This window comes from Melospiza melodia, chromosome 29 (genome assembly GCF_035770615.1).
Source record: "Melospiza melodia melodia isolate bMelMel2 chromosome 29, bMelMel2.pri, whole genome shotgun sequence".
Lineage (NCBI taxonomy): Eukaryota > Metazoa > Chordata > Aves > Passeriformes > Passerellidae > Melospiza > Melospiza melodia.
The window spans coordinates 3568377-3595701 of NC_086222.1; the positions used below are offsets into that span (position 1 = coordinate 3568377).

At 44.3% G+C, this 27325-nt stretch overlaps 1 protein-coding gene across 1 annotated transcript in view; it reads right to left on the minus strand.

Annotated features, from left to right (window-relative positions):
• Positions 1 to 7077: 7077 nt before the first annotated feature.
• Positions 7078 to 27325, minus strand: part of CLMP (CXADR like membrane protein) — a 59230-nt gene continuing 38982 nt past the window's right edge. The window contains exons 2-7 of the mRNA XM_063178486.1: positions 19410 to 19567; positions 18193 to 18394; positions 17220 to 17387; positions 16360 to 16482; positions 13290 to 13431; positions 7078 to 7584 (exon numbers count right to left, since the gene is read on the minus strand). Of these exons, the coding sequence (XP_063034556.1) occupies positions 7296 to 7584; positions 13290 to 13431; positions 16360 to 16482; positions 17220 to 17387; positions 18193 to 18394; positions 19410 to 19567 (1082 nt within the window). The 3' untranslated portion in view covers positions 7078 to 7295. The remainder of the gene's footprint in view (positions 7585 to 13289; positions 13432 to 16359; positions 16483 to 17219; positions 17388 to 18192; positions 18395 to 19409; positions 19568 to 27325) is intronic.

Consider the following 27325-nt stretch of genomic DNA (forward strand, 5'->3'; position numbering starts at 1 on the left):
TCTGAAACTGCACACCCAAATTCCTGATCCTTTACAAAGCTCTAATTGCACACCCAAATTCCTGATCCTGTACAAAACTGCAATTTCACGCCCAAATTCCTGATCCTGTACAAAACTCTAATTGCACACCCAAATTCCTGATCCTGTACAAAAGTCTGGAACTGCAGACCCAAATTCCTGATCCTGTACAAAACTCTGCAATTTCACACCCAAATTCCCGATCCTCTATCAGACTCTGTGACTGCCCAGCTCCTCTCTGAACTAACCGGGGTTTTTAATGTCACCAACTCCCGGAGCGGGAGCAGCGTTTGCACTCGAATTAAGGACAGACAGGCCCCACCTGTGAGACCGCTGTGTTGTCACCCTCTGCTGTTTTAAACGCCGATGATGTCGCAATTTTTGCTCCCGCATTTCAGCCTGGAGGACTGTTGATGTCCGGACACCGCTGCAAACACCCTGAGGGGGAGAGGAGGCTGAGAGAAACCGAGCCCAGCGCCTTCATCTGCAATAAATCCACCCCAAATCCGGCTGCCTGGATTGCCTGGGCTGCCTGCACGGGTTTGTCTGCAGGGACTGGGCACAGCTCAGGATTCAGGGATTGGGCACAGCTCACATTTGTCTGCAGGGACTGGGCACAGCTCAGGTTTCAGGGATTGGGCACAGCTCAGGTTTCAGGGATCTGGGCACAGCTCAGGTTTCAGGGATTGGGCACAGCTCAGGATTCAGGGATCTGGGCACAGCTCAGGTTTCAGGGATTGGGCACAGCTCAGGTTTCAGGGATCTGGGCACAGCTCAGGTTTATCTGCAGGGATCTGGGCACAGCTCAGGTTTCAGGGATTGGGCACAGCTCAGGATTCAGGGATTGGGCACAGCTCAGGATTCAGGGATCTGGGCACAGCTCAGGTTTCAGGGATTGGGCACAGCTCAGGTTTCAGGGATCTGGGCACAGCTCAGGTTTGTCTGCAGGGATCTGGGCACAGCTCAGCTTTCAGGGATTGGGCACAGCTCAGGTTTCAGGGATCTGGGCACAGCTCAGCTTTCAGGGATTGGGCACAGCTCAGTATTCAGGGATTGGGCACAGCTCAAGTTTCAGGGATCTGGGCACAGCTCAGGTTTCAGGGATTGGGCACAGCTCAGGATTCAGGGATCTGGGCACAGCTCAGGTTTCAGGGATTGGGCACAGCTCAGGTTTGTCTGCAGGGATCTGGGCACAGCTCAGGTTTATCTGCAGGGATCTGGGCACAGCTCAGGTTTCAGGGATTGGGCACAGCTCAGGTTTATCTGCAGGGATTGGGCACAGCTCAGGTTTCAGGGATCTGGGCACAGCTCAGCTTTCAGGGATCTGGGCACAGCTCAGGTTTATCTGCAGGGATCTGGGCACAGCTCAGGTTTCAGGGATCTGGGCACAGCTCAGGTTTGTCTGCAGGGATCTGGGCACAGCTCAGCTTTCAGGGATCTGGGCACAGCTCAGGTTTATCTGCAGGGATCTGGGCACAGCTCAGGTTTGTCTGCAGGGATCTGGGCACAGCTCAGGTTTCAGCGATCTGGGCACAGCTCAGCTTTCAGGGATTGGGCACAGCTCAGGATTCAGGGATTGGGCACAGCTCAGGTTTATCTGCAGGGATCTGGGCACAGCTCAGGTTTCAGGGATTGGGCACAGCTCACATTTGTCTGCAGGGATCTGGGCACAACTCAGGATTCAGGGATTGGGCACAGCTCAGGTTTATCTGCAGCGATCTGGGCACAGCTCAGGTTTCAGGGATTGGGCACAGCTCACATTTGTCTGCAGGGATCTGGGCACAGCTCAGGATTCAGGGATTGGGCACAGCTCAGGTTTCAGGGATTGGGCACAGCTCAGGTTTCAGGGATTGGGCACAGCTCAAGGTTTGCTGCTCACCCAGAGCCCACGAGGAGAGCCGGGCACGTGGGCTGCTCCAGCAGGGAGGTCACAGCAGGGCCAGGGTGAAGCTCCAGGGGTTGTTGTGCTGGAATTGTTTATTCACCAGGTTGGCCTCCAGCACCTGCATCCCCAGCCAAAAATATCCCAGAACCCCAAATATCCCAAATATACCCAGATATCTGGGGTTTATCCTCAAATAAAACCACACTTGCCTCCATGCATCAGCCCAGATATCCCCAAATATTTGGGGTTTATCCCAAATAAAACCACATTTCCCTGCATAAATCAGCCCAGATATCCCCAAATATCTGGGGTTTATCCCCAGATAAACCCACATTTGCCGCCATAAATCAGCCCAGATATCCCCATATAAAACAACATTTCCCTCCTTGCATCACCCCAGATATACCCAAATATTTTGGGTTTATCCCCACATAAAACTACATTTGCCTCCATAAATCAGCCCAGATACCCCCAAATATTTGGGGTTTATCCCCAAATAAAACCACATTTCCCTCCATGCATTGCCCAGGGTTTCACATCTTTTGTGAAATGTCGCCTAATTTAAGGCTGAAAAAATACCCAGGAAAAATTCCCCACGCTCCCCATGCAAATGTGCACTCACAGGCCTGCTGAGCTTAGATTAAAAATGATATTTTTAACTCCAGCCTTTCTTTTTTTCCCCCCTTTGGATTCAGCTTGGCAGCACAAAACCCATCACAGCCCAGGAAATGGAACGAGTTGAGTTGAGCTGCAGCACTTCATCTGCAGCACCTTTATTTATAAAACAACCAACCAAAAAAAAAAAATATTTATTAATAAATCATTGATTCCAAGTGAATCAATAATAAATATCTGCTTTCCTCTGAGTTGTTCAGACACAGTACAAGTACACCAATCACAGCAGAGGTGGAAGCTGCTGAGAAACAAGAAGCTACATAACATGGTAGGCATTTAATCACACAATTCGTTAATTAATTAATAGCTGGTAAATGACAGTAAATGCTTTAATACACTATTTTACAAAGCAAGGTTTGGCCTGTTTGCTTCCCTCGTGCCACTCCTGGTGGGCTGGGGCTTGGAAAATTGGAATCCTTTGGGGTGATCCCTTTGTGCTGCTCCCTTTGGGGAGGAACTTTTCCCTTTTCCCTGGGGGTCACTGATGAGGGCTGAGGCAACAGCAAAAACCCAGCGAGACAGCTCAAAAGTCGAGCAAATAGTAAAGCACGAGTAGCTTTGGGGGCATTGAGTAGATTGGGGGGCAGGAGTAAATTTAAGGGGATTTTGGGTTAATTTTTCACCCTTTAGATTGAGGGCCAATAGTAAATTTAAGGCCATTTTGTGTTAATTTTTCACCCTTTATTGAGGGGCAGGAGTAAATTTAAGGGCATTTTATGTTAATTTTTCACCCTTTATTGAGGGGCAATAGTAAATTTAAGGGCATTTTATGTTAATTTTTCACTCTTCAGATTGGGGGGGCAATAGTAAATTTAAGGGGGTTTTGGGTTAATTTTTCACCCTTTAGGTTGGGGGGCAATAGTAGATTTAAGGGCATTTTATGGTAATTTTTCACCCTTTATTGAGGGGCAAGAGTAAATTTAAAGGCATTTTATGTTAATTTTTCACCCTTTAGGTTGGGGGGCAAGAGTAGATTTAAGGGCATTGTGTGTTAAACCTTTTACACAAAATATTTAGTGCTGTAAAAAGAACAGAAACAGCCCGAGCACCCTAAGGATGCTCCTAAAATCGGGGGGCAATAATTTCCTGAGGGCATCTCCTGAGGGGAAACACCCAGGGCATCCCTGCTGGTTCTCTGTGCTCAGGGTGAGCATCCTCAGCTGTCCCCTTGTTGGCAGAGTGACCAAATTGTTCTTAAAAAGGCAAAAAGCCCAAAAATTTGGTACAAAGACACCTCGTAGGAAATTTTGGACTTCACCTCAGAGCTGGGGCTGGGTGGACAGAGGCCGAGAGGTCTGGCCTGGGTAATTCACTGGGAAAAGAAGAGAACAGAAAGAGAACTAGGAAAAGAAGAGAACTAGAAAAAGAAGAGAACTAGAAAAAGGAAACAATTAGAAAAAGAGGAGAACTAGAAAAAGAAGAGAACTAGAAAAAGAAGAGAACTAGAAAAGGAAGGGAACCCCCTTTTGTGGGGGATTTTAGCAGGAGCAAGATCCTCTTGCCCTTGGCTCGGTTTTTCTCTGTAAGAGCCTTGTTATTTTGCCTTTCATTAAGCCTTTTTCTGTTTCCAACCCTACCTCAGGAGCCATCCTGCTGATTTGATGCTGTTTGGGGTAGCTGGGCTACCTCAGGTGTGACAGCTCATAAATCCTGCTTTGAGGAGAAACCATCACTGAGGCGCAGCAAGGAGATTTTCAGCACAGGGAATGTCCAGCCCAGTGAGCACCCACAGAGGAACCCACAGGCTCCTTTCACCATCCTCTGCCTCCTTTTGGGATTTTCCCAGCTCTGGAATGGCTCAGGGGTGCTTTGGAGCACCTGAACCTTCAGGGCTCGGGATGAAACCAACTGCAGAGCAATCCCTGACACTCAGAGCTGCTGCTCCCCACCCTGCTGATCCAGGATGGAATGACAGAGAATCCACCCCCATGGCAGGAGCAGATTGTCAAACACCTCGTGCCAGCTCTCCTTTATTAAAGCTGGGATTGTTTTCCCTGCACAGCAACAGGAATTTGGCCCGGCAAGGGTTAAATCTGGGCTGGGGAAAGCAGTGGGATTTTGAGTGAGTGCTCCTAGGAAAGGGAGTTCTCACATGGTGTGGGGCAAGTTTGGAAACTCTTTGTCGTGTGGAAATGAAGGCTTGGCTTTGATCAGGTTGGCAAAGAGCGAGAGTAAAGGAATTAGAAATTCTGGGTATGGGAAGAGGAGAACAATGACAATCCTGGAGAAAGAATTTCAGATCTGTGGTTCTTCTGTGCTCAGCCATCTTCTGTAGGCTCTTTCCATGAATTGGAGAAACCCTTTCCCTCCCTCCAGCGGGGAAAAAAACCCAAACCCCCTCATTTTCAAAACAGAAAATCACCAGTCTGGGGATACAGGAATCTGGAACCCACAAGCTCAGTGCCTTGTGTGCAGCAGTGCTCAGAGCCAAGTCCTTCAGAGGAAAAATCAGCGACAGAATTCTGCATCTGTCCCTCCCTCCATCCTTCCCCAGCTTCGTATTCCGTGCAAATGCTTAACCTGGTTGCTCACAAAAAAAAAAAAAATTTTTTACAATTTTTGCCATTTTTTTAAGAGTCTTTCTGAAGGTTTGAGCCTCAGCCCTGGCCCATGGCTGATCCTTTGATCTCCACTTTAGTTACATTTGGTGCAGGAGTGGGAGAGCTCACACACGATGTCCTGGTGGTGGGAGCAGCGTTTTGTGCCCGCTCACCTGTCCCAGGTGTGTTTTCCTCTGCCAGGGAACCCTCCAGGCCTTCCCTGGGCTCAGCTGGGCAGTGCTGCTCCCTCAGCTTGGGGAAGAACTTTCCAGAAGGCTTCTCCAGCACCAGCCTGGCCAGTTCTCCAGCTGGCAGTGGCCGGGAGCTCTTCCCAAGGCTCCGTCCAGGCTTTTTGGTGCCTCCCCAGGTGGGCAGGGCTGGGTTCAGTGCCCGCTTCTCTCTCTAAGGCTCAGAGTCAGCTCCTGGCCCCAGGTTTGTTCTGGCAATTGAAGCACCTCTGTTTTCTTGGCAGGAAAAGTCCTTTCCTTTTAGAAGAGTTTGGTTCAGACCCCTCAGTGCTGCATCTCGTGTCCTTTGGGAGTGACCCTTACTTTCTGTTTTAGTTACAGCTGCAGGATGTCACTGAATGCAGGGAGTGTGAAGCACCTGGCTGGACACCCTCAGCTTCAAAACAACACAATCTTCAAGAAACTTCTCCGAAACCAGTCTGGGAGACTTCTCCCTCCCCACAAAACCTCTCTGGAATATTATGCACCATTTGTTGATCCCTTTTAAAAAATCCTGAGGGTTGGCTTCTTTTCGCTCACACAGTTCACTCGACAGCACAGCTTTGCTACCATAGGGGTTTAATGCTCATTTTTAAAGGGAAAAAAACCAACCAAAAAAAAAGATAATTTAAAAAGAAGCTCCCTTTTCCCTCCAATAAATCTTTCTTGAATCTTTCTGTATCAGAATCAGAGGGCATTTTTACCACTCACACAGTTTCACTTGACAGCACAGCTTTGCTGCCGTAGGTGTTTAATGCTCAGTGTTCCATTTTCAAAGGGAAAAACCAACAAAAATAAAAGATAATTTAAAAAGAAGCTCCTTTTCCCCTCCAATAAATATTTCTTAAATTCTTTTTTAAATCTTTCTGTATCAGAATCAGAGGGTTGTCTTCTTTTCGCTCACACAGTTTGACAGCACGGCTTTGCTACCATAGGGGTTTAATGCTCAGTGTTCCATTTCCAAGGGAAAAACGAACAAAAATAAAAAGATAATTTAAAAAGAAGCTCCCTTTTCCCTCCAATAATTCTTTCTTAAAATCTTTCTGAAATCTTACTGTATGAGAATCAGAGGTTTGGCTTCTTTCCACTCATGCAGTTTCATTCGACAGCAGAGCTTTGCTGCCATAGGTTTTTAATGCTCTGTGCTCCATTTTCAAAGGGAAAAAAACGCAAAAATAAAAAGATAATTTAATAAGATCTTTCTTAAGTCTTTCTGTATCAGAATCAGAGGGGTCTGAACTCAGGGATGCTCAGGAAGGAGTGGGAGCTTCTGGCGGTGTGAACAATCCGAGTGATTACCCTGAAGCTGACCAGGAGGAGACCGAGCTATCCTGAGCGGCCGGCGCTGTGACAATTTCGGAATTTCCAGGGTGCTGTGACAATTTTTGGCATTTCCCCGGTGCTGTGACAATTTTAGGCATTTCCCCGGTGCTGTGACAATTTTTGGCATTTCCCTGGTGCTGTGACAATTTTAGGCATTTCCCCGGTGCTGTGAGGATTTTTGGCGATTCCCCCGATGCTGTGAGGATTTTTGGCGATCCCCCGGTGCTGTGACAATTTTAGGCATTTCCCCGGTGCTGTGACAATTTTTGGCATTTCCCCGGTGCTGTGAGGATTTTTGGCAATTCCCCCGATGCTGTGAGGATTTTTGGCGATCCCCGGTGCTGTGACAATTTTAGGCATTTCCCCGGTGCTGTGACAATTTTAGGCATTTCCCCGGTGCTGTGAGGATTTTTGGCGATTCCCCGGTGCTGTGAGGATTTTTGGCAATTCCCCCGATGCTGTGAGGATTTTTGGCGATCCCCCGGTGCTGTGACAATTTTAGGCATTTCCCTGGTGCTGTGAGGATTTTTGGCGATCCCCCGGTGCTGTGACAATTTGGGAATGTCCCCGGTGCTGCGACAGTCCGGGAATGTCCGTGAGGAGCGGCAGGGGATGCTCCGGGGATGCTCACACGGTTTGGAAGGCGCGGCTCTGCGCGGGCACCATCGCTGGCACTGCCACCTTCACCAGGTGGTTGTAATCGGATTTTTTGGGTTCTTCCTTCCTGTCCAGCTGCCGCTGGCTGTACTGGGGTGGGGTCAGGTGAGGGGTGGCTTCTGTGGACAGAGTCCGCTGGCTGCGGGAGGCACTGTTGGCTGTGGAGCGGGTGGAGGAGGAACCCGAGCGGGAGCTGCGGGAGCCCGAGGAGGAGGAGCTGGGCTTGACCAGATGGGCCTTGGGTGCCTCGGCGTCTTCCCTGCCAGGGAACAGCGCACAAAGGGTTAAACAGTGCGGGGAATGGTCCGGAAAACGCTGGGGACTGATGTGGGAATGGCCGGAACGGGGGGAAGTTCTTTTCCCTCTTCTTTCCCCACTTTCCTCCCTTCTTTCCCCACTTTCCTCCCTTCTTTCCCCCTTCTTTTTCCTCTTCTTTCTCCCCTTTCCCCCCACTTTTCTCCCTTCTTTCCTCCTTCTTATCCTCCCCTTCTCTTTCATCTTCTCCTCCTTCTTTTTCCTCTTCTTCTGGGAAGAAAGAAGAGGAAAAAGAAGGGGGAAGAAGTGGGGAAAAGAAGGGGGAAAGAAGAGGAGAAAGAAGAGGAAAATGAAAGGAGAAAACAGAGAAGAAAGAAGAGGGAAAAGAAGGGGAAGAAGAGGAAAAAGAAGGGGGAAAGAAGAGGGAAAAGAAGGGGGAAAGAAGAGGAGAAAGAAGAGGAAAATGAAAGGAGAAAACAGAGAAGAAAGAAGAGGGAAAAGTAGGGGAAGAAGAGGAAAAAGAAGGGGAGGGTAAGAAGGGGGAAAGAAGGGAGAAAAGCAGGGGGGAAAGAAAGGAGAAAGAAGAGGAAAAAGGAGGGGGAAAGAAGAGAAAAAATAAGTGGAGGGTAAGAAGGGAGAAAAGTGGGGGAAAGAAGGGAAAAAGAAGAGGAAAAAGAAGGGGGAGAAGATGAAAAAGAAGGGGAGAGTAAGAAGGGGGAAAGAAGGGAGAAAAGTGAAGGAAAGAAGGGAAAAAGAAGGGGAGGGTAAGAAGGGGGAAAGAAGGGAGAAAATTGAGATAGAAGTGGGAAAGAAGAGGAAAAAGAAAGAAAAGGAGAGGAAAAAAGGGAGAAATAAAAGAAAAAAAGAAGGAAAGACAAGAAAAAATAAAGAGGACCGAAGAGGAAAAAGAAGGGAGTGAAAAGGGAAGAAGAGGGGGAAATAAAGGAAAGAAAAAGAAAATAAAAAGAAAGAAAAAAGAAAGAAGGAAAGAAAACCACCCCCAAACTCTCTCAGAGCCACAACAGCCAAGCAGTTTTAACACCATAAAAGAATACGCAAATTCTTCAAAACACTGACTGCACAAACGCGAGAGAAAACAGTTGGTGCTAATTTGCTCAGGGAAAGAAAGGAGGAATTCATTGAATACCCTGCAAATTGTCCAAACTCGATGGATTAAACTCCAGAGTGTCGGTAAATGAATTTGGGGTAAAGCCACGCTGCTCGCACCCGGCTCTGTGTGTGTGTGTGTGTGTGAGAGCAAACAGCGCAGGCTGAGCCGGGAGCTCTGCAATCCGCAGCCAGAATGCCAAATGGGCTGGGCAGGAGTGCCTGGAACCGGTTCTGCCGCTCCACACACCCCCGTGGGCACCGGGAGAGGCGCCACGACCGGCTCCGGACCGAGACAGAGACACGGAGGGGGAGGATGGAACAGGCGGGCGTGGATGTGATACCAGAGAGGCTCCAGATGGAAACAGGGAAAGGGGAGAAAACAGCGGAGACTGCCTTGGGGAAAAAGGGGGAAAAAGAGGGAAAAGAAGGGGGAAGGAGATGAAAAAGAAGGGCAGGGTAAGAAGGTGGAAAGAAAGGAGAAAAGCAGGGGAAAGAAGGGGGAAGGAGATGAAAAAGAAGGGGAGGATAAGAAGGGGGAAGGAAGGAGAAAAGTGGGGGAAAGAAGGGAGGAAAGAGAAGGGGGATGAAGAGGAAAAAGAAGAGAGAGAAGATGAAAAAGAAGGGAGAGAAGATGAAAAAGAAGGGGGAAGGAAGGGAGAAAAATGGGGGGAAGGAAGGAGAAAAGTGGCGGAAAGAAGGGAGGAAAGAGAAGGGGGATGAAGAGGAAAAAGAAGGGAGAGAAGATGAAAAAGAAGGGGAAGGTAAGAAGGGGGAAAGAAGAGGAAAAAGAAAGGGGAAGTAGAGGAGAAAGAAGGGGAGGGTAAGAAGGGGAAAGAAGGGATAAAAGCAGCGGAAAGAAGGGAGAAAGAAGAGGGAAAAGAAAGGGGGGGGTAAGAAGGGGGAAATAGGGAAAAAAAGCAGGAGAAAGAAGGGGGAAAGAAGAGGAAAAACAAGGGGGAAAGAAGGGAGAAATGTGAGGGAAAGAAGAGGAAAAAGAAGGGGAAGAAGAGAAAAAAAAAGGGGAGGGTAAGAAAGGGGAAAATAGGGAGAAAAGTGGGGGGAAAGAAAGGGAAAAGAAGAGGAAAAATAATGGGGAGAAGATGAAAAAGACGGGGAGGGAAAGAAGGGAGAAAAGTGGGAGGAAAGAAAGGAGAAAAGAGGAAAAAGAATGGGTAAGAAGTGGGGAAATAGGAAGAAAAGTGGGGGAAAGAAGAGGAAAAAGGAGAGGGTATGAGGGGGAAAGAAGGGAGGAAAGTGGGGGAAACAAATGAGAAAGAAGAGGGAAAAGAAAGGGGAAAAGAGGAAAAAGAAGGGGGAAACCAGAGGAGAAAGAAGGAGAGGGTATAAGGGGGAAAGAAGGAATAAAAACAGGGGGGAAAAGGGAGAAAGAAGAGGGAAGAAGATGAAAAATAAGAGGAGAGTAAGAAGGGGGAAAGAAGGGAGGAAAGTGGGGAAAGAAAGGAGAAAGGAGAGGAAAAAGAAGGGGGAGAAGAGGGAAAAGAAGGGGAGGGTAAGAAGGGGGAAAGAAGAGGAAGAAGAAGGGGGAAAGAAGGGAGAAAAGCAAGAAAAAGAAGGGGGAAGGAAGAGGAAAAAGAAAGGGGAAGAAGAGGAAAAAGAAGGGGAAGAAGATGAACAGGAAGGGGAGAGTAAGAAGGGGAAAAGAAGGGAGAAAAGCAGGGGAAAGAAGGGAGAAAGAAGAGGAAAACGAAGGAGAAGAAGATGAAGAAGCTGAGAGGGATCAGAGCTGAGGGGATTACGGATCTCTGGCGGTGCAGAGATGTCACTCCAGGCCAGGTGGCCGCACAGAGACCTAAAGATGGCTCAGGGCTTTGTTCCTTGGAGGCAGCAGCAGCAGCTCAGAGTCATTCCTGGAAATAGATTTTCCAGCCCTTTCCTTCCTGAGCAGTTCAGGCTGCCTTGGCTGGAGCCCAAGCTGGGCTTAGGGGATTTCAGGGGGAACAGATGAGCTCCAGGAACAGGAGTCGGCGTTCCTCGTGTTCCTGCTCCCCTCTGTGCTCATCCTGAGCTAAATCTGGGGGAACAGTTGTTCCAAAGGCTCAGAGAGGGCTCAGGGAGCGTGGCTGAACTGTGCGATAAATAGGAGCTGGAAATGAAAGGGAAAAAGGGGGGAAAAGAAGGGGGAAAGAATGGGGAAAATGGGGAAAAAAGGGTGGGGAAAGAAGGGGGAAAAGAAGGAAGGAAGAAGGGGGAAAAGAAGGAAGGAAGAAGGGGGAAAGGGGGGGAAAGAAGGGAGAAGAAGGGAGGAAGAAGGGAGGAAAGAAAGGGGAAAGAATGGGGAAAAAAGGTGGGGAAAGAAGGGGGAAAAGAAGGAAGGAAGAAGAGGGCAAAAAAGGGGGGAAAAGGGGGAAAGAAGTGAGGAAGAAGGGGGAAAAGAAGGGGAAAATGGGGGAAAAGAAGGGAGGAAAGAAGGGGGAAAGAATGGGGAAAATGAGGGAAAAGGTGGGGAAAGAAAGGGTGGAAAGAAGAGGAAAAAATGAGGGAAGAAGGTGGAAAGAGGAGAAATTTAGAGAAAAGAAGGGGAAAGAGGGAGAAAAGGAAGAAAAGAGGGGAGGAAGAAGGGGGAAAAGAAGGGAGGAAGGAGGGAGGAAAGAATGGGGAAAGAATGGGGAAAATGGGGGAAAAGGTGGGGAAAGAAGGGGTGGAAAGAAGAGGAAAAATGAGGAAAGAAGGTGGTAAGAGGAGAAAATGGAGAAAAGAAGGGGAAAGAGGGAAAAGAAGAGGGAAATGGGGGAAAGAGGGTGGGAAGAGGAGAAAAGAAGAAAGAAAGAAGGGGGAAAGAGAGAAGAAAGAATGGGAAAAGGTAGAAAGAGGAGAAAAGAAGAGGGAAAGAAGGGAGGAAAGAAGGGAGGAAAGGAGAGGAAAAGAAGAAGAAAAGAAGGTTGAAAGAGGGAGAAAATAAGGGAGAAAAGAAGGGAGGAAGAAGGGGAAAAGAGGGGGGAAATGGGGAAAAAGATGGGGAAAGAAGGGAAGAAGAGGTGGAAAGAAGGAAGAAAAAAATTAGGAAAGAAGGTGGAAAGAGGGGAAAAGAAGGAAGGAAGAAAGAAGGGGGAAGAGGGAAGAAAGAATGTGAAAAGGTAGAAAGAGGGGAAAGAAGAGGAAAAGAAGTGGAAGGAGAGGGGAAAGAAGGGGGAAAATGAGGGAGAAAAGAAAGGGAAAAGAAGGTGGAAAGAGGGGGGAAAGATGGGAGAACTGAGGGAAGAACAGTGGGAAAGAAAGGAAAGACAAAGAAAAGAAAGAAAAAAGAAATTGAAAAGAAAGAAGGAAAGGAAACCACCCCCAAACCCTCTCAGAACCACAACGGACAAGCAGCTTCGGTTCAACACCAGAAAAGAACATGCAAATGCTTCAAAAGTACCGAAATTACAAATGTGAGACAGAACGGTCGGTTGAGGTCTGTGCTGATTTACCGGGGGAGAGGAGGGGCGGCTTTAACCTGATTTTCTGGGAAGCCTTCACAGAGATTCTCACAGTCCTGAAATTTGTCAGCGATGTTCCACAGCGACTTAAAAAGCTTTTAGAACAAAACCTCTGAGGACACTCAAAGCTACTTAGAGTTGGTTAAAACTGTGGTGCAAAGACGTGGGAAACCGCGGGGAGGGAGTGTGGGAGATGGGATTACCCAAAAGGCGTTACCTGATTGTCGCAGACATTTCTTCACAGAAATCCTTTCTTTCGGATTTCTGTGTCTCCTGGAGGCCAGAGGCCTCAGAAGGGAAGGTAAACAATTATTGTCAGCTGCTGTGGAATGTAACAGGGACACCTTGATTGGCTCATTTTCTATGTTTATAATTAAGGGCCAATCACCAGTGCAAGCCAGGGGACTGAGTCCCTGGAGATAACTTTGTTATAGAATTCTTTCTATCTATTCCTATCTTAGCCTAGCAGCTCTGCAACCCTCTCTCCTTATTCTTTTTAGCATAGTCTTAATGTATTCTATATGATATATCATATCATATATATGATATTATATATCATATATAATACATTAAGACTATGCTATATGCTATCATATATATGATATATATGATATTATATATCATATATATTATATATCATATATATGATATTATATATCATATATATTATATATGATATATATGATATTATATATCATATATAATACATTAAGACTATGCTATATGCTATCATATATATCATATATATGATATTATATATCATATATATTATATATGATATATATGATATTATATATCATATATATTATATATGATATATATGATATTATATATCATATATATTATATATGATATATATGATATTATATATCATATATAATACATTAAGACTATGCTATATGCTATCATATATATGATATATATCATATATATGATATATATCATATATATGATATTATATATAATATATATTATATATCATATATATTACATTATATATCATATATAATACATTAAGACTATGCTATATGCTATCATATATATGATATATAATATCATATATATGATATTATATATCATATATAATACATTCTTCTGAATCAAGAAAGAAGATTCGCCGTCTCTCTCTCACCAGCAGCGACCCACTCAGGCACGGGAATACCTGATTTCGTTGGGCGCCTCCTCTTCCTCGTATCTCTTCTTTTCTTTCCTCCTGATGGTCAGCCTCACCACGAGGAAGAGGAGGGAGAGCCCCACCGCCACTCCGCACACCGCCCCGGCGATCATGCTGATGTTTTGCGCATCTGTTGTCCAAAAAAAACCAAAACCCCAAATTTATCGGTGAGCCCTTGGCGGCGTGGTGAGTTTTTAGTCCATGCTGCAAGTCCCCCCAGCACTGGGAATAACTCAGGAGTTTATTTTTGAGGTGTGTCTCCACACAGAGGTTGAACCAGTTTATCTCCAGCTAAGCTGGAGCGAGGCTGTCACCTCTGCAAAGGTGAAACCACCAGGGCTGTGCCTTCAGCTGCGGGGCAGAGTTGAAATAAGGAGGGAAAATCTCCTTCTGAGAGTGTAAAAATACAGAAAATACAAAGGGCAGCCCCTGTGTGAAACGCAGCACCCCAAGGCAGAGGAATGTTTAATCTCTTAGAATTTCCCCATGAGGATTTTTACCCCCCCTTCAACTCCTCTTGAATGATTGCAGCCCTATTCTGAAACTGGAGTTGAAATAAGGAGGAAAAATCCCCTTCTGAGAGTGTAAAAATACAGAAAATATAAAGACAGGGCAACCCCTGTGTGAAACGCAGCACCCAAGGCAGAGGAATATTTAATCTCTTCATGTTTCCCCATAAGGATTTTGTCCACCCCTTCAGCTCCCCTTGAATGATTGCAGCCCTGTTCTGAAATAAGGAGGAAAAATCCCCTTCTGAGAGTGTAAAAATACAGAAAATACAGACAGGGCATCCCCTATGAGAAACACAGCACCCCAAGGCAGAGGAATATTTAATCTCTTAATGTTTCCCCATGAGGATTTTGTTCCCCCCTTGGATGATTCCAGCCCTATTCTGAAATGAATTATTCAAACGTGGAGGAGAAGTGCCCTGGCTGAGGCAGGCAAAGCAGGAAAGGAAACCATCCTGGGCTGGGCCTTTTCCATCCAAACCCGCCGAGTGATGAGAGAGCATCTCCCATGGGTGACGGGCCCTCTGCTGATCGTTCGTGACAACATTTTTGGATAAAAATGGTCAGGCTGGGCTCGGCTCAAAGGTGTTTCCTTCAGCTCAGTCCCTCGGGAGCGTTTAGCAAAGCCAAGTGAGGTTTTCAACCAGTCCAGTGCAATTGCCAGAAAATCTGCCTGGACGCTTTTACTCCACATGCCTGAGGCAAACCGGTTTTCCCTATTCCATGTTCCAGTTATTTCAGGCTTGGCTGGGCAGAAAAATTCCAAAGCTGTGGGATCTGCAGGAGGAGACTTTGTTGGAGCCTTATCTCAGCAGGCCCGGCTTGGGGGAGCTGCTGAACTCCATTGTTTGGCCTGGGGTGATAAACTCCACCCTTTTCCTGGAATGCAGATGTAAAGGACACCCTGGTGGGGCTCCTCAGGCCATTTTGACCTCTGCTGTTCAGGACACAAATGGCTAAACCTGATTAAATTACGTTAAATTATGTCAAAAGTTACTTTTTTCTGCAAATCTTCCTGCATTTACTTCCTTATTTTGGGACGCCTCCCCATGACAGCGACCACCGACCCATTTCAAGGAACAAACTGTGCATGCTTAATGGCTTTTGAACTAATTACCATGCTTAATAGCTTTTGAACTAATTACCATACGGAGCGGGGAATGGGATGTACCAAAGTTATGAACATGCACTTGTATTTTGGGTGTTCAATACTTGTACAGATAAAAGGGCTCTGTAAATTGTGGTGTATATTTGGGAGCTATCCCACAATAAACACACACTTTCTAACTTTAAACTTTTAGTTAGGGTTTTTGGCTATTGGTACTAGATCAATATCCATATTGGGAATGAGATGTACCAAAGTTATGAACATGGATTTGTATTTTGGGTATTCAATACTTGTACAAATAAAAGGACTCTGTAATCACCTGTAAATTGTGGTGTGCATTTGGGAGCTATTCCAAATAAACATTCACTTTCTAACTTTAAACTTTTAGTTAGTTTTTGGATATTGGTACTGGATCAATATCCATATTGGGAATGGGATTTACCAAAGTTATGAACATGGATTTGTGTTTTGGATACTCAATATTTATACAGATAAAAGGGCTCTGTAATCACCTGTAAATTGTGGTGTGTGTTTGGGAGCTATCCTGCAATAAACATTCACTTTCTAACTTTAAACTGTTGGAGAGTTTTTGGATATTGGTACACATATTGGGAATGGGATGTACCAAAGTTATGAACATGCATTTGTATTTTGGGTGTTCAATACTTGTACAGATAAAAGGGCTCTGTAATCACCTGTAAATCACAGTGTGTATTTGGGAGCTATCCCACAATAAACAGACACTTCCTAACTTTAAACTGTTAAAGAATTTTTGCATATCGATACTAGATCAATATCCTTATTGGGAATGGGATGTACAAAAGTTATGAATATTTGTATTTTGGGTATTCAATACTTGTACAGATAAAGAACTCCGTAAATTGTGGTGGGTATTTGGGAGCTATCCCACAATAAACACACACTTTCTAACTCTAAACTGTTCGAGAGTTTTTGGATATTGGTACCAGATCAATATCCATATTGGGAATGGGATTTACCAAAGTTATGAACATGGATTTGTGTTTTGGATACTCAATACTTGTACAGATAAAAGGGCTCTGTAATCACCTGTAAATCACAGTGTGTATTTGGGAGCTATCCCACAATAAACATTCACTTCCTAACTTTAAACTGTTAAAGAATTTTTGGATATCGATACTAGATCAATATCCTTATTGGGAATGGGATGTACCAAAGTTATGAACATGCATTTGTATTTTGGATATTCAATACTTGTACAGATAAAAGGGCTCTGTAAATTGCGGTGTGTATTTCACAATAAACATTCACTTCCTAACTCTAAACGGTTTGAGGGTTTCTGTCCGTCACAGCTGCATATCAGCACTAGATCAATATCCATATTTTTGATAAATGACCCCCGTGTCTCCTTTCTGTCCCTCAGGCTGTCTGTGGGGGTGTCCCTGCCCAGGGCGGTACTTACGCTGCACTGTCACCTGCAGCACGCAGCTCTCCTGCCCCGCCTCGTTGGTGGCCACGCACTGGTAGAGCCCCGTGCTCATCTGGGTCAGGTTCTTCAGCAGCACCTGCCCGGGGTTCGAGATGTCTGCCAGGGGAAAACAGCACTGGGATTAGTGAAATGAGGGAGGAACTTCAGCTAGAGAGGAACAAATTGATCTGTGGGGTGAAATCAGCTCCGGAACAATGCCAGGGGGCAAGGAAAGGAGAAAAAATGGGGGAAGGAAAGGGAGGAAAGGGAGGAAAGGGAGGAAAGGAAGGAAAGGAAGGAAAGGAAGGAAAGGAAGGAAGGAAGGAAGGAAGGAAGGAAGGAAGGAAGGAAGGAAGGAAGGAAGGAAGGAAGGAAGGAAGGAAGGAAGGAAGGAAGGAAGGAAGGAAGGAAGGAAGGAAGGAAGGAAGGAAGGAAGGAAGGAAGGAAGGAAGGAAGGAAGGAAGGAAGGAAGGAAGGAAGGAAGGAAGGAAGGAGAAAGAAGGGAGGAAAGAAGGGAGGAAGAAAGGAGAAAGAAGGGAGAAAGGAAAGGGAAAGAAGGGAGAAATAAGGGGGAAAGAAAGGATAAGGGAGAGGGAAGGAAGAAAAAAGAAAGAAGGAGAAAAGAAGGAAGAAAGAAAGGAGAAAGGAGGGAGGAACTAAGGAAAAAAGAAGGAGGAAAGAAAGAGGAAAGAAGGGAGAAATAATGGAAAAAGAAAGGAGAAAGAAGGGGAAAAGAAGGGGAAAAGAAGGGGAAAAGAGAAGGAAAGGTGTGGCAGCTCCCAGGTACAGCCGCAGCGGTGTTGGAGCATCCCCCCCGGATCCCCGCGCCCGAGGGAAGCCCGGCCCGCACTCACTGACTCTGGAGCTGGGCGGCAGCGGCTCGGCTCTCTCGTCCTCCTCGCCGAGGCGCTGCCAGCGGTACGAGATGGGGGCCGTGCCCGAGGCCGAGCGGCACTGCAGCGACAGCTCCTTCCCCTCCAGCAGCTCCCCCTCCAGCCAGCACTTGGGCTTGGAGGGCTTCTCTGCAAGGAGAACACGGGTCACGGCATCACAGCAGAGTTTGCTCGCTGGAAACCCAACCTTGAGGTGCCTCTGTGCGAGGCAGAAACCTAAAAATGTAATCAGGTGGGAACCTGATAGTTTCATGGTGGAGCCATTGTGCGTGAGATGATCTTAGGAATTTTTTGAGAGTTCAGTGCTTATCACAATTTGGTACTATCACGCCAACCTCTAGTCCCTCAGGCTCTTCCTGTGGCCGAAAAATGCACAGGCAGATAAAAAGCTGAGCAATAAAACCCAATCTTGAGATGTCTTTGTGCTAGGCAAGAACCTACTAGAGACCTAATCAGGTGGGAACCTTGATAATTTCATGGTGGAGCCATTGTGCATGAGATGATCCTTATGAATTTGTTTTAGGGTTCAGTTCTATCACACCAACCTCAGACCAGTTCTTTACGCCCTTCCTGTAGCCAAAAACACAAAGGGAGATTTAAAGTTGAGCACTAAAACCCAGTCTTGAGGTGTCTGTGCTAGGCAGAAACCTACCAGAGAGGTAATCAGATGGTGATCTTGATATTTTCGTGATGGAGCCATTGTGCATGAGATGACCCTATGAATTTTTTGAGGTATCACACTTCAGTACTATCATACCAACCTCAAATTCCTTAGGCTCTTCCTCTGGCCAAAACCACAAAGGAAGATGGGCACTGAAACCCAATCTTGAGGTGTCTCTGTGTATTTCTGCCCTGCTGAAACCAATCTCTCCCCGGGAAGTGAGTCTGGATCTCTATTTTTTCCCCTTTTGGGAGCACAAGGAGCTGCCCTTACCCACGACCTTGAGGGTGATGCGAGCCCACTCGTACTGGCCGGCGTTCTTGACCTTGCAGATGTATTTCCCCGCGTCGCTGGACTGCAGGGAGATGATTTGCAGGGATGCATCTCCAGCAAGGAAGTTGGAGGTGAAGGACACACGGCCCTTCTGCTCCTCGTTCAGGTCATCATAAACCCGGCCCCCAGAGTAGGTGATCACCTGGAGCAGAGCAGACACTGAGTTGTTTTATTTTCATAAGGAACAACAAATCTGAGCATTTCCAGGAGCTGCACCATCCCATGGCTAGTCAGGAATCACGCAGGAGGCATGAGGCAGGGTGGGGAAGCAAACCTGGGTTTCCATCCTGAGAATGGTGCAAAAAGCGCATTTATTTCTGTTGGAGGTCTACATTGGGCACAAATAAAGTGATTTTCTGAGCTGACCCACCGCTTTCTACCCTGAGAATGGTGCGAAAAGCGCATTTATTTCTGCTGGAGGTTCCTATTGGGCACTGTGCAAGTGTGGAAACAGGCTTCAGTTTATGCCACAAGGCATCAAAGCAGTCTGGAGGTTTGGCTGTGCTGATTGAAGTCCCTGCACACCTCATTTTTCTCATTTTTATCAGGACTAAACTCCTGTGCGTTGTACTGAACCAAAGATTCCAAAGCTGGGCCTGCAAAACCCAAGGTTATTTGAAAAGCCTGAAGGGCACTTCTGAACCTGATCTAATGAGGACTGACTACATTTAAAAAATAAAAAATCCATTGTAACCCAACCTGGTCCATGTTGGATATCAAATAACTTTTCCACATTCTAAAATCCAAAAATTTAAATTCTTTAAATCAGCTCTGTTTTCCAAACATCATCGGAACAACTTGCAAAGATCAGATCTGCAAAATGGCGGCCTGGTGGCGTGAGGGCAGAAATAAAGTGATTTTCTGAGCAAACCCACCGCGTTCTACCCTGAGATTGGTGGAAAAAGCACATTTATTTCTGCTGCAGGTCTACATTGGGCACAAATAAAGTGATTTTCTGAGCAGACCCACCACTTTCTACCCTGAGATTGGTGCAAAAAGCGCGTTTATTTCTGCTGGAGGTCTACATTGGGCACAAATAAATTGATTTTCTGAGCAAACCCACTGCTTTCTACCCTGAGAATGGTGCAAAAAGCACGTTTATTTCTGCTGGAGGTCTACATTGGGCACAAATAAAGTGGTTTTCTGAGCAGACCCACCGCTTTCTGCACGGTCTCGGAGATGTGCAGCAGCCACTCGATGTCCAGGCTGCCCTGCTCCAGCAGCCCCAGGCGGTGGTGGCAGGGCAGGGTCACGTTCTCCTCCGCCACCCTCTTGAACTCGGTCTGGGCCTCGCCGAGCCAAATGGAACAGGAAGCTGGAATGGAAATTATTTCAAATTTCAAATTTCAAATTTCAATCTTCAGATTGGTCAGGTGTCGGAACCCAGGAAATCCCTCTGGCTGCCCTGGAGGACTCAAGACCAGCCAAGGGGCTCCAAGACCTTGGCATGAAACCCAAGCCCCCTTTGCCTTTGGTTCAGCCCTTGGAAAAAATAATTACCAACCTTATATGGAGAATTACAAGTCAAGAAATTTAAGTAGGATAATAATTCGTTTGTCACAGGGTGATAAATAGATTTTTTGGGGTTTTTAGAATGGGGGCTTGGGACAAGCAGCCTCTGTTTAACACTATAAAATAATATGGAAATGCTTCAAAATACCATGTATCAGAAATATATATGTCAGAAACATTATGTATGTCTGAAATATATATATATCAGAAATATTATACATATCAGAAATATGCATGTCAGAAGTAAATATATCAGAAATATATATCTGTATCTATATCTATATCTATATCTATATCTATATCTATATCTATATCTATATCTATATATCAGTAAATACCAGAAATATTATGCCTATCAAAAATATATATATGTATCAGAAATATTATGTTTATCAGAAATATATATATCAGAAGTATTATACATATCAGAAAGATATGTCAGAAATATGTATATCAGAAATAAATATATGAGAATTATTATGCATATTAGAAATATCTATATGTCAGAAATATTAGGTTTGTCAGAATTATTATGCATATCAGAAATATATATATATAAGAAATATTATGTATATCAGAAATATTATGCATATCAGAAAGATATTCATTAGAAATATTATGTATTCAGAGAGATATCTACATCAGAAATATTATTTATATCAGAAATATATGTCAGAAATATTATGTTTATCAGAAATACTGTATATATCAGAAATATATATCAGAAATACTATGTATATCAGAAATACTATGTATATCAGAAAGATATATATCAGAAATATATATAAGAAATATTATGTATATCAGAAATACATATATCAGAAAGATATATATGTCAGAAATATAAATAAGAAATATTATGCATATCAGAAAGATATTTATTAGAAATATTATGCATTCAGAAAGATATCTATATCAGAAATATTATTTATATCAGAAATATATATATATCAGAAATATTCTGCATATGAGAAGTGAGAAACCAGCCTGGCAAGAAGAGGGTTAAACTTAAGAAAAGTGTGGAATAACCAGGATTGGGAACTTTGAATAGCAGCGCCAAAAACAAACCCTGTGAGTTTTTTTGGTCTGTCAGGATGTAAAAAAGAAATAAAAAGGGAAGCGCAGAGCAAGCCCGCTAGAGGGAAACAGAGCCCGTGGAATGTGAGATAAATCCCCCAAAAGGGCCCTGGAGGCCCTAAAAGCTGCAGGGAAATGGGATTTTCAGCCAGCCCTGCCTCAGGCACTGCCTGCTCCAGATTTTGTTCTGCATCCGCTGAAATCTGCACAAAAGTCCAACATAAATTCCCGGCTTTGCTCATCTCCGACTTGTAAACGTGGACTCAGCACGGGGAGTTCAAACTCTGTTAAAAGTGACCCAAAATATCAGAGGGAGGGAAGGTTAAAGGCCTTGGAGTCAGAATCAAAAATTCCCCACCCAAATTTCCCCGCTGCCGTTTGTGGGGTGCAAATCTTTGGGAGATTGTTGGGGTTTGAATCTTCTGTTAAAAGTGACCCAAAATATCAGAAGGAGGGAAGGTTAAAGGCATTGGAGTCAGAATCAAAAATTCCCCACCCAAATTTCCCCGCTGCCGTTTGTGGGGTGCAAATCTTTGGGAGATTCTTGGGGTTTGAATCTTCTCTTGAGTTGTTCTGCAGTTTTGCTGTTCAAAACAAAACCCTAAAACAGCTTTTTTTTTTTTTTTTTTTCCTGTGAAATGAAGTGGGAGGAAATATTTTGCTTCCCGGGCCAAATATTGCGAAAGTGCTGAAAATTGGGGAAGTTCAGAGCGCTGGGAAGTCCCACGTGTGGCTGGAAACACAATCCTGGAGGACAGAGCAGGAGCACAAGGGGTTCCAATTACTCAGGCTGGATTTATTCCTATATTTTTCATATTGTTATATACTATTGATATACTTTTGATATCTTTTGATATACTATTGGTATACTTGGGAAGACAGAGCAGCAGCACAAGAGGTTCCAATTACTCAGGCTGGATTTATTCCTATATTTTTCATATCATTATTTTAATAATATTATATTATTAGCATTTATTCCTATATTTTTCATATTATTTATTCCTATATTTTTAATATTATACTTTTGATATATTTTTTAATATTATACTTTTGATATACTTTTTATATACTTGGGAGGACAGAGCAACAGCACAAGGGGTTCCAATTACTCAGGCTGGATTTATTCCTGTTTTTTTAACATTATTACATACTATTGATGTACTTTTGATGTACTTTTGATGTACTTTTGATATACTTTTTATATACTTGGGAGGACAGAGCAGGAGCACAAGAGGTTCCAATTACTCAGACTGGATTTATTCCTATATTTTAATATTATTATATACTATTGATATACTTTTGATATCTTTTGATATACTTTTGATATACTTGGGAGGACAGAGTAACGGCACAAGAGGTTCCAATTACTCAGACTGGATTTATTCCTATATTTTAATATTATTATATACTTTTGGTATCTTTTGATATACTTTTGATATACTTGGGAGGACAGAGTAACGGCACAAGAGGTTCCAATTACTCAGGCTGGATTTATTCCTATATTTTAATATTATTATATACTATTTATATACTTTTATGCTATTTAAACAGCGGATCCTAAACCTTCAAATGAAAACCAGACAGAAAATTGACACCCAACACGACTCTCCCTCATTTTTCCCATTTCTTCAGGGCCAACTTTTAGAAAATTCCTTTCTGCTCCCATTCTCAGCTCTGCCTTGAGTTACCAGAACCATCCCCCAGCTGCTGAGATTTGGAGATTTCATTTCTCCTTCCCAAACACTTTATCAGCAATTACCATCCCCTCCATTCAATATCCAGAATTTTGGGACAGGTGGAGCCTTCAGCTCTCCCCCAGTGGAAGCTCCTGCCCAGCCGCATTATCTGCTTGCTTTAAAGGGAAAACTAATCCAGTTTATGGCTGGATTCGCTGCTCCCCGAGCTGCATCTGCCAAACACAATTAGAATTCCTGCCCAGGACGGATCCAGCTTTTCCCCGGAGCTCTCCTTGCTGCCCTCATTAGCGCCCCACTGCCTCATCACTGATCAATAATCTTAATTTAGGCGCCACAACCGCGACATTCACAGGACATTTGCAACTTTTTCCAAGCCCTGTGGAGCTCTGAGGGTTCCTGCACAACCTCGCAGGTGTTTTGTGTTTTTAAACTTAATGCTGCTCAACGTTTTCCATAAAAAAATTTATCATTTTCTGCGAGATTACGGCGGAGTTCTCATTCTTTGCTGGTTTAAACCTGCTGGGTTTAGCAAAGCTCACACCTTAGAGGGATTTTTGCTGCTCCCAGGAAATATCTGTGGTTTTGAGGAAGTTTATGGTGAATCTGTAAACTCATCATCTAAACAAGGAGAAAACCTATGGAAACATCCGGTGGGATAGTGACCAATTCCTACAGCGCCCTTTATTTTTTCAAAGAAATCAGAAATTATTTGGAGCTGATTCATCACTGACCCAATAACCAAACTCACACACGGTGCAAACTTTTCCATAACATTATTAAGAAAAAAAGAAAATCTTATTTTAACTCCCCTTATTTGTCTCTTTAATTCTTATTAATGCTTCAAACTCCCACAGGAGTTTAAATTTTGCAGGTTCTCTAGACAGGAGCCTCACTTTATTTCCCTCCAGTTCCATATGCTGAAAGGAAAATAAAACAGCCTCCTATAAGAGCCAGGTAGAGAAATTACCCACAAAAAAAATCCCAAAAGACCTCAGCATGAACAAATCTCACATTTTTCCACAGTTTGGGTAAGGTTTTACTGCAGCAAACAGGGATGAAATGGTGATTTAGGTGTAGAAATGTGCAGGGATTTATGGCACAGGAGAGAAAAAGGAGCCAGGAACAGATGAAGATCCCTTCTAGGTTTTATTATCCAAAGAAGAACAAACACTCCCTGAAATTTGTGTAGGTGAGACCTTGCAAGGAAAGTCCAAATAAATCAGATTTTTAATAAATAAATCAGGTTTTAACCATTTTGATGGTTAAAAGTTGAAGTAAATGAGATTTTTTAAATAAATAAATAAATAAGTTTTTTAACCGTTTTCATAGCTAAAAGTGGAAATAAATGGGATTTTTTAATTAATAAATAAGTCTTTAACCATTTGCATGGTTAAAAGTCCAAATAAATGAGATGTTTAATAAATAAATAATGTTTTAACCATTTTTATGGGTAAAAGTTGAAATAAGTGAGATGTTTAATAAATAAATAAGATTTTAACCATTTTCATGGTTAAAAGTTGGAGTAAATGAGATTTTTAATAGATAAATAAGATTTTAACCATTTTCATGGTTAAAAGTCAAAGTAAACGAGATGTTTAATAAATAAATAAATAAATAAATAAGGTTTTAATCATTTTCATGATTAAAACTTGGAGTAAATGAGATGTTTAATAGATAAATAAGATTTTAACCATTTTCATGGTTAAAAGTTGAAGTAAATGAGATGTTTAATAAATAAATAAGATTTTAACCATTTTCATGGTTAAAAGTTGGAGTAAATGAGATATTTAATAGACAAATAAGGTTTTGACCACTTTCATGGTTAAAAGTTGAGGTTTAATTTAAAAGACTGCCAGAGCAGTGTCTGCCCCTTCCAGCAGCACTGCCCAGGACACAGAGCAGGGTCACAAATGGATTTATTTATCCCTGTTCCAAACCTTCCAAACCTGTTCCAAACCTTCCCTCCCAAAACCCCCCAGCCCTGGGTGGCCTCAAGGGCTGGGTCCTGCACACGAGGGATGGAAAAAGGGCTGAATTTTCCCAGAAATCACGTCCCAAAGCAATGCCACATTTCTGCAGGCTCCATCGTTCTTGCCCAACAAAGCCTCTGCTCCCTTCCACATCCTGTGGGCAGCTCTTGGCGCTCGCAGGAATTTGGGAATTGCTGCCTGTGGCTTCACTCAGTGTGGAAACCCAGAGCAGCACTGGGAATATTTCTGTGTCTGCTCTGTGGTGCCCTGACCCCCAGGGCAGCACTGACTCTGACCCTCATCCATGGAGAGAGTTTCCTAAAGACTCCAGGACAGACTGGAATCCACAAAAGTGTGAAATAGATTATAGAGAGCAGTGTAGGGGTGTCACTGGGTGAGAAATTGAGGGTTTGGGGATTTTTAGTGTGGTGTGGATGGGAGCGAGATGGAGGGCACAGGGTGCTGTCCTGGGTTCCTTCTTCTTCCTTCTTCTCCATGGATTTGGGTGACATTTCGTAATTGGGCAGATTTGGGACCAGTTATTGGGTTAAAAGGGGAAATAATCCAGGTGTAAGTTCTAAATTGGTCTCTTAAAAGACTTTGGAACAAGAGATTTTTGGCCATTTTGTGCCTTGCTGCAGAACTCATGGCTGTGAGGCTGTTTTACTGATAAGAAATAATAAATAAACACCTGAGTCCCAACATGAGCTGCCATCTCAAGTGCCTTCAATCCACGCCCAGAGAAACCAACGGTTCCCCAGCCTGACTCATTCTCCCAGCTGAGGTTTTGGGATTTTTAGTGTGGTGTGGATGGGAGCGAGATGGAGGGCACGGGGTTTGTCCTGGGTTTCTTCTTCTTCCTCGTTCTCCATGGGTTTGGTGGCATTTTGTAATTGGGCAGAAAAGTCCGCATTGTGGGCTTTGAGGGATCAGTTATTGGGTTAAAAGGGACAATAATCCAGGTGTCAGTTCTTAAATTGGATGGTTTAGTCTTAAAAGACCTTGGAACAAGAGATTGTTGCCATTTTGTGCCTTGCTGCAGAACTCATGGCTGTGGGGCTGTTTCACTGATAAGAAATCATAAACACCTGAGTCCCAACACGAACTGCTGCCTCGAGTGCCTTCAATCCCAGAGAAACCCACAACTGGAGCTGCCACACTCAGCTCCCATGACTCCAGGAGGAGGTGGCATTGCTTTTCCTGCTTATCCCAACTCTTCTTTTTTTTCTTTTTTCTTTTTTTTTTTTTTTTTTTTTTTTTTTGTTGTTTTTCAGTGCTTTTGGAAGCGTTGGCCTGGAGGCTTTGGGTGGCACGGCAGTGACCCTGTGTGACTGTTCCCTGCATTGTTCCCGGGACAATAGCTACAATAACTCACCCCACACCCTGCAGACAACCACAGCCATCCTCTCATCCCTCCCCCTGTTGAAATCTCCAAGGAAAACACAGCAACAAAGATTTTAATCAAGGCCAAAACCATCCACACAGTGCCCAGATTGATCAGGGGAAGGATTCCAAGGGGTTTTCAGCCCTCTCAGCCCCTTCTGCCTTTCAGAGTTTGAATAAATTAAAAATAAATAAATATGGACAACAGGCTGGATCCCTCAGCAAAGATGTCAGGCTTGAGGAATTCCTCAGAACTCGTTTCAACAACGTTTTAAGGACTCCTCATTGTGCATGAATGTCATAAAAGGGGTTGAATTTCAGCAGCATCAGCCCTTTGAAATGGGAGCAGAGGGAAAGAGCCTGTGCAGCGCAGCAAGCAGCAAATGCTGAGTGAACCCGGGCTGTGTTTGGCCTTATCACAAATTCTGTGCCCCCAAAGCAGAGTTTTCATGCCTGAATCCTTCCAGCATCCCACATTTCCATGCTGAAGCCCAGAGAGTTTCCACACCCGTTACAATTAAATGTATGTACACACCCCCCACGTACCCCAACATCAAATACTCATCACCAGACAAGCAGAATCAAAGGGGAAATAAATGCTTTGCTGACGTTTTTATTTGTGGGCAAATTCCCATCCTAGAAGCTAAATAGCTTCCAGACTTAAATCTTTCATTAGGTTCAGAAGGTTTGAATTAGGGAGCAGTGCTAAAAATAGGTTCTGCTATTTAAAAAGTAATAGGTTGTGCTGTATCACTTAACTGCTGGAATTAGGAGGAACAGCCTAGAAAAGATTCAGAGAATCAGGACAAAAGAAATGCACAATAAAGCTTGGTAAGCTTAGCCCAAACCACACCCAAGGCCAAGCCAAGCTCACTTAAAATGTGAATATCCAGAATAGGTTTTCAAAAATTTCAGCTTCTTCAGGAACATCTGTGCAGTTTGTCCTTCAGCAATGCTTTTTATGATTTATTTTGGTTATTTTGTCAAAGCTGAGATTTGCAGCAGAATATTCCTGATGCCCAGGGAGGAGCAGAAATGCAACCTGTGATTTTCCTGCAGCTCCAGAGGCTGGAGGCGACTCAGGAAACGCCCGGAAACTGCTGCTGAGGAAAACTTATCCACACACACACACTCACACGGAGAGTTTGTGCCCTGTCTGAACCATTCCCAGCTGACCTGTGACGGGTGCCCTGCCTGCTTGTGCTGGTTAGGATCACAGCCGGGCTGGGTGCAGGTGTGACAGCAGCAGCCCCGGTGCCAGGGCACATCTCGTCCTCCTGCACAGCACTGTCCCTGCAGGCACGGCTTCCTTCCCTGGCGTCCTCCTAAAAGTCACCCTCGCCTCTGTGCCACTGCTCTGAGGGAAAGTGGGAGATTTCCAAGTGAGTTATTGAAAATATGGGTATTGATCTAGTACTGATATCCAACTGTGAC